This window comes from Cryptotermes secundus, unplaced genomic scaffold (genome assembly GCF_002891405.2).
Source record: "Cryptotermes secundus unplaced genomic scaffold, Csec_1.0 scaffold429, whole genome shotgun sequence".
NCBI classification, from domain to species: Eukaryota; Metazoa; Arthropoda; class Insecta; order Blattodea; family Kalotermitidae; genus Cryptotermes; species Cryptotermes secundus.
Genome location: NW_019725845.1, coordinates 166,300 through 178,535, shown reverse-complemented (window position 1 = coordinate 178,535; position 12,236 = coordinate 166,300). Strand labels below are relative to the sequence as shown.

General features: G+C 38.8%; 1 protein-coding gene across 6 annotated transcripts in view; it reads left to right on the top strand.

Moving 5' to 3' along the window:
• LOC111863707 (DNA (cytosine-5)-methyltransferase 3A) overlaps positions 1-12,236 on the top strand; it is a 52,351-nt gene that overhangs the window by 15,092 nt on the left and 25,023 nt on the right. For all 6 annotated transcript variants that reach the window (XM_033751167.1, XM_033751169.1, XM_023850247.2 and 3 more), the window contains exons 7-11: positions 3,903-4,030; positions 6,531-6,578; positions 8,741-8,805; positions 10,849-11,005; positions 11,204-11,345. In XM_033751167.1, coding sequence (XP_033607058.1) covers positions 3,903-4,030; positions 6,531-6,578; positions 8,741-8,805; positions 10,849-11,005; positions 11,204-11,345 — 540 coding nt within the window. The remainder of the gene's footprint in view (positions 1-3,902; positions 4,031-6,530; positions 6,579-8,740; positions 8,806-10,848; positions 11,006-11,203; positions 11,346-12,236) is intronic.

The window sequence follows — 12,236 nt, the reverse complement described above, 5'->3', positions numbered from 1 at the left end:
AGTTCTAGTGTGGCTACCGCAGAGTTGTACTGAGTTGTACTGAGACCGTCAGCGAGTCCTGGAGCTACCGCCGAGTTAGCCAGCAACTAGTCAGTTGTATTCTGGCATTTGGAGTGTAATATTTGTGATGCTGCAGATAGCAGTAATCGTCAGATTGTAATTTGGGTGATTGTGAGAGCGGATGTGAAATAAAATTCGCTACATCGAATACATCGAGAAGTTATTTGTCGCGATATACGCCCGATACGCGACAATACATTCTAATTGTTTCAAACATTCTAAGTTTTAAGAGGGTTAGTGTTTCTAAGAGACAGTGAGTGCTAAATGTTGCACCATATTATGCTGTCAACATAGTAATTGATGGGATAGAATTTTCCTGGCCTGGAACCGTGAGCTATATTGAGTTTACGAGAAGAACTGAGGAAGCTATGGATGCGAAGAAGCTGTAGTTCTCCACAGAATAGAATACTCATATACGCCAGATAAATTTGCCATGATACAGAACTCAAAATTTGAACAGCCCCCACTTCACCTTTCATTGAGGTAGTGGCTACATTGTCACGCTGCCCTAGCCGCACTGCTTTGTACGTTACATAGCAGTCCAGATGCCTGGAATCCTCTGTACACTTCTGATGTGGCAGTGATGCTCTGTTCCATTCTCTGTCCACAATGTGCTGCCTTAAAACTCAGCTACTCCAGATGGCTCCTTGGTTTGCTGGTGCTGTGATGCCCAGCCCTAGTAGGACAAAGAATATTGTCACATGATAGTGATTAGACATGGTGTTTGAAGTTGTAATCGAATTTGCTGAACACCACAGATGTTTATAACAGCCCTTCTAATTCATGCACTATGAATCACTAACACATACTGCCTTCCCAGTTTGTCTTCATTAGTCAATGCTAGGTTATGGCTCCAACAGTGTAGGTTCCTCAGCTTCTATACTTATGTCATTATCGGCTGGAAACTCTCATAACTAACATCAAGCCGAAATCAAACTAAAACCAATGGTCAGTTGCCCAGGCAGTCTTGGTGTCAAGCCCCGTCAAACTCCACAGAGTCAGTTACTTTGAGACTGGCGGTTTACGGTCAATTATTTTCCTGGCGCCAGGCTTCGTGAGGCTCAAGACTAGTCCTTATTCCTTTTTTGCAACAATCCTTGTAGTCATAGTCCCAGTATAACATCCTTTCTGATGAGAAGATGGATTTGTCTCTTACTCGTATGTACATCCTTTGCCTTTGTCATGTGTCAATATCACACATAGTGTGATATTGAAAATTCTTCCCTTTAAGTTCTGTCATTGCAGGCTCTGCAAAAATCATGCCTATCTTATTTATCTTATGCTACAACTGCAGTTTGCCGGTTACAGTAGCTGTGCGTTTTAAGGCATGAACTGTCTTCACGCTGGGATCGTGGGTTCGAATCCCACTTAAGGCATGGATGTTTGGTGTTTGTATGCATTTATTCAGTGTTTATGTTGTCCTGTGTTTAGGTAGAGGCCTTGCGAGGAGCTGATCACTCATCCAAGGAGTCCTGCCATCTGAAAAATGATTACAGAACTGAATAAGAGGCGACGGCCCTGAATGTGCTGGAAGAGCCATGGAAAAAACAACTGCAGTTTAGCCACTTGAACGGTCATAAGCTTGACAGTCGCCAAGTTTAAGCCTCTCATTTTATGTGTGGCTTCATTTTGTCCTGTGCTGCGAACATGTTCATTCTCACGATTTTGTATGACGTCTGCTTAGGCCACGCCATAACTCAAGCGGTTAGTCGCTGGCTTCCCACCGTGGCGACCCGGGTTCGATCCCGGGTCTGGTCAAGTGGGATTTGTGGTGGACAAAGTGGCGCTGGGGCAGGTTTTCTTCGAGTACTTTGGTTTCCCCTGCCAATCTTCATTCCACCAATTGCTCCACAATCACCCTCACCTAATCTGGGGCTGGTACAATAGGCCAGAAGTGGCTGTAGTACAAGGGACTTAGTCCCACCCCACTAACAATAAAAAAGAAATGACCTCTGCTTGACTGCTAAATTGCTGCTGTCCCTCGCCAGCACAGTGATTCTTGGTTTTGACGGACTCTGTTGACTCTTGTTATGTAGCCTGCATATGGACTGCATATAAAACATCGCTTCTAAGAGTTCTTCTTGTTTGCCACAGGAGAATGTTTACCAAGCCGTTGCCTAGCAATGACCATCTCTTGTTGCTCTATTGTAGGTTTGTCCTCTTGCCACAACATCTTTGTTTGCAGCAATTAGGGCTTGTTGTGCTATTATGCACTATTTTGTTTTTAGACTTTTGTAACATGTGAAATTATCAATTCTGTCATTCCCTGTTGGATACTGTATATAATTCCATCTTGATTTAAGGTACAGAAATCTCCTGAAGGCAAATTTTAAATGAGGATTTCATTGTACACATTTTCTTTCATACTAGGAAAGGAAATAGTGGCAATATACGTGGCGCAATCCAGAAGTTCCAGAAATATATTAATAAAAACTATTACATCTTACCTGGATCTCATTCTGCACCATCACCTTCAAAGTAGTCCCCTTGGGAGCGCATACACCAATCCCAGCGTTTCTGCCACTTTTCAAATGCATCCTGGAAGTCTTTCTTTGTTAGGGTGTTTAGTACCGTCTGCGTTTCCGCTTGAATTTCCTCAACTGTATCAAATCTTCGCCCCTTCAACTTGATTTTCATCTTGGGGAAGAGAAAGAAGTCGCATGGAGCTAAGTCTGGCGAGTACGGTGGGTGGGGAGCAACTGCCACTTTGTTTTTAGCCAAAAATTCCTGCACAATGTAAGCTGTGTGTGGTCGTGTGTTGTCATGGTGGAGTACCCAGTCGTTCGTGCACCACTTCTCTCGACGTTTTCTCCTCATGTCCTCCCTCAAACGCCTTAGAACATCGCGATAGAACTCTTTATTGACTGTCTGACCAGGAGGGACAAACTCCTTATGAACAATCCCGTCAGTATCAAAAAAACAGATCATCATGGACTTAATGTTGCTCTTGACTTGTCAAGCTTTTTTTTGGCCGAGGTGAAGAAGGGCTCTTCCATTGTGACGATTGCTGCTTGCTTTCAGGGTCATAGCCATAAACCCAACTTTCGTCACCAGTGACAACCTTCAAAAGAAAGTTTGGATCCTCTTGAAGCTGTTGCTGAAGTTCCCTGCAGACTTCCAAGCGATGCTGCTTCTGTTCATTTTGCAGCAGTCGTGGCACAAACTTCACCGCAATCCTCCTCATGTTCAGTTCCTCTGTCAAAATTCGTTGACATGTTCCATATCTTAGTCCCAAGGTGTTACAGAGGTCTTGGATGGTCAGTCTACGATCTTGCAGAATCAGATCCCTAACTTTCGCGATATTTTCTGGTGTTTTGTCCGTTGACGGCTGTCCCGAACAATCATCATCAGTCAATGTTCGGCCATTTTTAAACCGCTTATACCACTTGTAAGTTTGTGTCTGGCCTAAACTGTTTTCACCAAAAGCTTGCTTCAGCATTTGGTGCGTTTCTGCAACGGTTTTCCCAAGTTTGAAACAAAACTTTGTACAGACACGCTGCTCTCTCAGGTCAGCCATCGCAAAACCGCAAACTCACGGAAACACAACAATGGAAATATGTTCACCAACAATAAACCCAACCACTCAACTCGACGCCACTTGCCACACTGATTCAAGAAGGATGTGTGAGGAGACACCTAGCGATATTTTGATGTACTCATAACCATTCGCGGGCAAAATTCAAATTTCGGAAACTTTTGGATTGCCCCACGTATTTTACTTTCACCTTTTCTTATTTGGAAAATTAACCTATACAGCAAGCTAACAATGTATTTCTCCCCCTTACATTATTCCCTTCTCTTAGATGAGTAACATGCAGTCACAAGTACCACTACTTTTTCAGATGATTTGGCAAAGGTGAAGAGTGGCGAAATGTCCATAAGAAGACTCTGCCTTGGATGCAAATCTGCAGAAGTAAAAATTGTTGGAGAGCATCCATATTTTGAAGGGTCACTATGCAAGATTTGTATGGTGAGAGGAAATAACATCTTATTTGCACATCAAGATGGTTTGATAAAACTCGTTTTAGTTACATGATGCATGCAGTACAACCATTTCCAGGATTTCTTTTATAAAATAATGAAAAAGAGATTTCTTTGTGTTTAATTGCTCGTTTATTAACTGTAGGCACTGCATCTATTTACTTGTTTTAAAAGTAATCAATGATAAATGCAAAAGAAGTGTTCATATATGAGACACATACAGTAAAACTTGGTTATAGCAACATTGGTTTCTGCGACACCTTGTCTATTGCGTCAAATATTCAATGGTACAAACTAATTCCTCATAAAGCAACTGTTTTTATACCTTGCTTAGTACGACATGCACAAATGCATCAACCTCGTATTTAACATCATTTTCATTCCTGAATTTCTCTGATATCGTGGGAAAGTTCGATGTGTCTGTCCACCCTCACTTTCTCTACTTGCTGACGTGACTCCTGGAAGAATACGACCGCGGGCTGCAAGAGGAGCGTGGGTTTTATGCAAAAACAAGGGTGTGGGGTGGGACTGCGTGAATAGTGCAAGAGGATGAGGCAGGTTGTTAACTGCATTCCTTTCCTAGAATCTCGTCTAACAGGACCTCACATTGTCTACTTACCCTATAGTGTTCCTGCCTAAACCCAGAGAAGTGCAGTAGCGAAAACATGGCAATGAAAAGGAAAGTTTTAAGCATTGAAGAGAAAGTTAAAGTGATTCGTGAAATATAAAATGGAAGGAAAAAAGCTGATGTATGCCGCGAATTTGGTTTGGTGAATTCTACAGTACAAACGATATGGAGAATCAATATTAATTCCATGTTAATGTTACGTTAGTCTGTACTTAACTACGTATTTCACTAAAAAATGCAACATTTTAACTCGGTTTTTGGTAGATTTTTACGTGACTAACATAAGGCTACTGTGGAAGTTCCCATTTCGGTTACAACGACATTCGTTTATAACGACACTATTTTTAGGTCCCTTTGATGACGTTATAACCAAGTTCTACTGTAATTCATATTTATATTGTAAGTATACTGTCTATATTGCAACAGTAACCTTAAATAGAAGTCACTAAAAATATTATTACACTAAAAGTGCTTGTTAAATACTTCAAAAATGACATTAAGACACTAAAAGCATATTTAATACACTAACAGTGCTTGTTAAATTATCATTAACCTATACATTAATTCCTTGTTGCAACATGTTTCAGCCACACATGGGCCATCATCAGGCAAAATTTTTTTGTTACTGGGGGGACCACTGCATTGTACACTTTGTACTTATGATATGAATATGTCACTATACAACAGGATGCTAAAATATGACACACCTAAGTTGTTTAGAGATAATATGTTGCAGTTAAAGTACAAGGAGTACAGTACTTCCAAAACATTAAAAGTGTAGTGCTACTTAGAGTAAAATCTAACTTATAATAAAACACACATCATAGCTATTTAGTCACCTGTTGTGCAGTGTGATGTGCTGTATACAGTTCATCCACACTACAGAAGAAGTCCTACCATTCCCATTTGGATAAATACTTCTAATATTTACACTGTATTGTGAAGAGAAGATGCAGCCACACAGAAGGATTATACTGTTGTATTTTAGCATCCTGTTGCACTGATTTTCATCCATGATATGTATATAGTGGCCATCTTGTAGTGCACTCAATTTCACCTGTTACTTCATGACATGTTTTGGCAACATAGTGCCATCATCAGGTGCCCTAATTATGTTAATCTATTGTATTGCCTGCCCTCATATTTCTTCACAACACCATTTAAAAAGTATTTAAAAAGTGCGTATTTGTCGACTATAATAAATTTACACTCACTAAAACTTGTTAAGATTATTCATCTTATGTGTCATAATTAAAACTTGCGTGTGGTTCTTCCACTATGGGGGTCGTTTTTCTTATATTCTGCGTAAACCGTGTCTTGTGATGTGTGTTCCCTTCACATGTAACATTACAACACTCACAGCTAAGAAGGGAACACACATCACAAGACACGGTTTACACAGAAAATAAGAAAAACGACCCCATAGTGAATGAACCACACGCAAGTTTTAATTAAGACACATAAGATGAATAATCTTAACAAGTTTTAGTGAGTGTAAATTTATTATAGTTGACAAATACGCACTTTTTAAATACATTTTAAATGGTGTTGTGAAGATATATGAGGGCAGGCAATGCAATAGATTAATGTAATTAGGGCACCTGATGATGGCACTATGTTGCCGAAACATGTCGTGAAGTAACAGGTGAAACTGAGTGCACTACAAGACGGCCACTATATACATATCATGGATGAAGGATTATACATTTTTTTTTTTTAATTATGCAACTGACCAATGTAACAGTTTCAAAATATTATGGTCCCAGGATTTGACATGAAACATTCACTGTATTTTTAAAATTTCATTTACAAACATGATTCATTTTAAGGAATTCTGAAATTTACAAATGTTTTCTTTCAGGAAGCTCTAAAAAAACATTGCTTTGAATTTGGTGATGATGGCATACATGTAAGTAAAATTTTATTATTCTGTCTAAACGTTATTGCCTACACGGAGTCACTTGAATCCTCGCTTGTTTCTTTCTAAAGTTTCATGTGTACACATAAGAAAACTTGTTTTAGATGGAATGGTTTAAGCAGTTTCTTTTATAAAAATGTTTTCAGAACTTTCCTGCTTGATTTTTAGCCCCAAAGTCAAAACATACAATGCACTAGTTGATAAAAGCAATGGATTAAAGTCTTTAACTTCTGTGCTATGCTTTTAGCTGTAATTAATAACTACCAATGAGTGATTTTATTTCTCCTATGGAATATATCATAACATTTGTGTGTTCAGAGCCAGTGCAATTGCAGTGGTTATTTGCTTGAGGTATAAGATTTCAGTTCAGTTCCACACTTACAGCAAATGCAGTTTAATTATAATGGGGTTCAAGGGGCATGTGATAGTGTAGTTGGTTGAGGCACTATGCTACAAGCTGGAAGGTCGTGGATTAAAGTCCCGATGAGGTCATTGAATTTTTTCAATTGACCTAATCCTTCCAGCTGCAATATGGTCCTGGGGTTCACTCAGCCTCTAACAGAAATGAGTACCAGGAATTAATTAAATAATTTTCCTGGGGAGTAAGGCACGGCCGCCATGTAATGCTGACAACCTTACTGCTATCTTTGAACCGACTGTCTAGATAATGTGGGACCCTCAACGTTTCACAACCCTATGGACCTTCATGGGCTGTTACAGGGATAGCTTTACTCTTTTTCATTATTAATGGGTTTTAATTAATTTCAGATGTAAAGTTACATTGCGGTGTAAGATCTGAAGCTTCAGTGGCAGCAAAAGGTAATGAAATTTTCTCAGGCTATCAGCTGAGCCAAAGCCAAGCAGACTTATCACTCCAACCGCTAGTCCTCCTTTTCTAACAGTTTTGATCAAGGGTTTCAGGTTGGTACATAGATGAGACAGTTTGGATCCAGTGTTATGTTGGATCTTGGTGGTGACAGAGATGGTCCCTGAAAAGCAAGTAATTTTTAACTGACTGACCCAGCTGATAGTGTGAAAAGATCTCATTAACTGTACCACAGTGACTTTGACACTAAGCCTTGTTTATCCAAATATGGACCCTAAGTCTAAGCTTGTCATTACCATAGAGGAGGCTTTAACCTCTTAGAGGCTAATGCTGAGTACAGAGTATTGTAGTGACAAAGTGTAATGCTACACACCTTTAAGGCAGGCTCATCTTTAGCTTCAAATCAAAACTAACAATGTAGTTAATATCTTGTATACACAGCAGCACCTGTCAATGCCTGGGTGCTCTTAGGCACTCTGAACAAAATAGATGTTTGCTGCAAAATAATGAGAATACTAGTAACTCCCCCCCTTCCCCCTACAACAACCACTATTTTCACAAGTGCTGAGCACTGTGCTCAAAAAGGAAGGCTTCAAGTGTTTAAAAGAGAGGAAACAGTTTCTCATCTGAAGGTCCACCTTAGGTGGTTTATAATTTCCAGAGAAGCTTATAATGTAACAGTAATAAATTTTGAAGCTTTACTGTCAGTTAATCTTTTGGTATAACATAACAGAATTTAGCAGTGCTGTATGCTTTGGTGTTCTTATTGGCAAACAGTTATGTACTGGAAAACTTGTCACAAGTTGAATACTATCTTCTAGAACTTAAAGTCTGTTGAAAATTAACCGATTTGTTGCCTCCATCTTCATTGTCAAAGAATAAGCGGAGCAGGAAACCACTGTCAAAGGAGGCAGTAAGGAGTTCCATCTGCTTGCATGCTAGTTTCTGTGCTGAGCTTATTCTTCGACTCTGAAGACGTTACACTTCCTCTGAAATAGTCTTCATAACCACTGCTGTGAGAATCCAAAATCCTACATTGTCACAAGTTCCACATCTCCTGGTGCACTGCATATTTTACTACATGGCTAAAACCAAGCATGAGAACACAAGGGAACTTCAAGAAAGAGGGTACTGGAACATAGTATAATTAAATTTTCACTGCCATGCTTACAAGCGCTAAAATATAGTGTAAAAATGTTCATTTAAATGATTCAGTGCAAGAGAGAGTTCTGAGTCAGACCAGCCCAGAGTGCCTAATTCTTGAAGGTAAAACAATAAACATACCTAGCTCTGAAAGAACCAGTATTAACTCAGTCTTTTATTCCAGACACATTGTGCTATTTGCAGTAGAGCTGGTAGAGTTTATGTTTGCGACAGGCCAGGGTGCTGCAAGTAAGTGGATATTTAATTCTGAATGTTATGAAGCAGATAAAAATACTGCAGTAACATAGATTGGGATGGTAATGCTTTTGCTTCTCACTGAATTTTCATATGGATGGCAGTGGGGAAACTTTCTTTTGAAAATAATTGTGATATAGATAAAATATAAGTGTTGTGTTCTTTCACATAAAATTTATTTATTTATAATTTGTTGTAATGAAGCTTTTAATGGCTCCATTACAGTGTTGAATGGATGGCTGATGACAGTTTTAGAAAGAGTGTGGTAGGAAGCATCTGTGACTTAAGGTACTATCCCAGTATTTTCCTGGAGGGACTGAGGAAAACCCCAGCTAGGATAGCTGATTTCCCAGGCAAGATTTGCACCAAGCACCTGAATATGAGTGTACAATGTTAACTGGTAAACGAACGTTTTTGATCCCATTCAGTGTTATGAACAGTAGCTGAATGTGTGTCAGCCCTAGTGTCAGGTATATGATCCCAGTTGAAGTGAGAAATACCTTTAATCATAGTATTGCAATATTTCTCATTATTCTGTCTCCAGTCTTAACAGATGCCTAATATTCCAGAATGTTGATGGAAGTATTAGCTTTCACATAACTTTTGATATAGAAGTATTGCTTCTTAAGACAGTTTAAAAAGAAAGCTCTTGTGACCAGAGGTCCTGGGTTCGATTCTCGGCGCTACCAGATTTTCTGAGAAGTAGTGGGTCTGGAACGGGGTCCACTCAGTCTTGTGAGGATAACTGGGGAGCTATTTCAAGTAAATGCCGGTTCCAGTCTAGAAAACCTAGATTAACGGTTATGGGGATCTGTTGTGCTGACCATGCGACACCCTCTATCCGCTAAAGTTGGCACTAACTTCGCTGATAAGCGGTGGTCGCTCAGTCAGTATAGTTCACCTGTGGACTGTAGGCCACAGTTTTTTGTAGTGGAACAACAACAAAAAATGGAAACTAGAGGGGTCATGAGACCACAGAAGTGGGGAACTGCTTACACAGATCAGATTAGATCATTCTAATGAAGTTGATTTTTGTTTCTTTATTGATGTAACCTCAAAGGTTCATGCCATCTCTATTAATTTGCAGTGAAGGATAAAACTCAGTATTTATAAAATGTAAACATCCAGCCTCATCATATAAAGTTATTACCTCCTGAATAAAATAAAATACACTGCTTTTATTAGGGAAAGGAAAATCTGCAGGCAGTATGTATCAGGAGATTTTACAGCATATCACTTTAGACATTCATTTATCACCATGTGCTGTGTAGTTCAGCAAGAGTGCCAAATGCACACCATGTTATTGTCATGGAGAACTATTGGCAGAAAAAATTATTTGTAAATATTTTATTAAAGCAGTCACAATAAAGTCTTCTAAAGTGATAATCTGTGTCAGTGAGGAGTTTGTGTCCAATATTTCTTAGACTGTCTGTTAGGGTTGGTGATCTACCATGATGACAGTCAATCTCTGGACTATCAGACACAACTCTACATCAGTCCCAATAATGGTGGCAGTCTGAAATATTGGACATCGACTCCATATTGACAGGGCAGATTGAGAAGGCTCACTGTGTGCTATGGCCAGGAAAGCTACAAATCACATACAGTGGAGTAGTCACATTGTAGTACCTCAAGATTTTGTATCCTAGCTGATCTAATGGTCTGAACATTCTTATTTAATGTTTATATCAAAAGCACAGCTCTTTGACAAAATGTCTGTTCTGTAGCTCTTCTACGGACATAAGCAGTGCTTTTCTTTCACTGACTGGCACTCATGCTGGCAGGCAATTAATTGCATACTGGTGAACCTTACAAGTCTCAAACCTATCTGTGCATTCATTATGTTTTGACCCTGAGGTTAAAAATGAACATGAGAGTGGAAGAGACGTTTTTAGAAAAAGGAATTGCCTTATAAGGATTTTTAAAAATTTGGTTGGTTACACAGTAAGGAGCATCTAGCATTAAATGTGCTTGAATTTCCACAGATTATTGCACTGATGTATGTATAAACCTTAAAATGCTTTTGTTACATTTTAGAGTATACTGCACTCCTTGCATTGAAGTGCTGGCTGCAGAAGGGGCAAAGATGTTGATAGAAAAAATGCAACCATGGCAGTGTTTCTTATGCAGTGATGTAAGGCCAACTGTAAATGGAATCATAACGCCAAGACATGAGTCTGTTATCCTGAGCAGAGTATGTACTGAATTCTTTCCAGTTTGTCTTGAATGTGTTTGCTGCAACTTAAAATTCAACATGGATACTGCATTAAACTCATTTGCTTTCTCCACAAGGATGTTACACTTTTAACCATATATCTCGCCTTGCATTGTCATTTTGAATATAGGTCTAATCTACATTTAAACTGATGTACCATATATATTACTGTTGTAGATCACTGCCCTCTTCTCGTTGGATAAAATACCCTTGTTCTGTGGGGATGACTTACCCCTCTCAGAGGATGGACTACCTCTTGTATCAAGTAATCGCAAAAATGGCTTGAGGGTGTTATCTCTATTTGATGGAATAAGTACAGGTAAGATTGATAATTTGTTGGAACTTGTGAATTGCATCAATTCATAACATTGCAGTTCTATGAAATATGTTAAAAATTATGGTCCTCATTAATCAGCTGACTCGTTGCCTTTTACATGTATGGAGACAAATCCGCCCGCTTTACCATTGACAGGTTGTAAGTTCCCACACTGCTGGAATTTCAGAAATACCAGGATGAGGCTTGAGTGAAAGCGCATATTACCAGCACATATCGGTATTTTATAGCAAAGGGTTTTGTGCTGGCTTTATGGTCAATTGCTGAATGTTCATAAAACTAAAATAGTTATACACCAACAAGCTAAGTCAACTTGGCAGTGAACAGTGGAAGGTAACCAAAGGTGATCTTTCTGCAAAAAAGAACTTCCACCTGAAGAGTATAAAAAAATGTATTTCAGTAAGACTGTGTTGATTGACTAAAAGTTGTGTAGATACTACACAAATTTTCAGTTATTATTGTCTTTTTCTTTTCATCCTTTATGTATCTGCACTTTTCTGATTTGTGTAACCCCAGGATATTAGGGAGCAACAAATTCAGTATAATGATTGAAAAAAATAATAAAAACTCCAGTCATAATGCATTTTCAAACTGGGGAATTATAAAGCACGGTGTTCCACAAGTATCAATTTTAGGTCCCTTACTTTTTCTTCTCTACATAAATGATCTATCTAAAACCATCAACAATAAATCTAAACCAATTCTTTATGCAGATGACACTAGTATAATATTTAAGAACTCTAAATTTGAAAACTTTAAAAATGACATAAATATTGTATTTGAAGCCTTAAACAGATGGTTCGAAGCCAATTTACTCTCATTAAATTTTGATAAAACCCATTACATATCATTCACAACTAAAAACAACCACCAAAT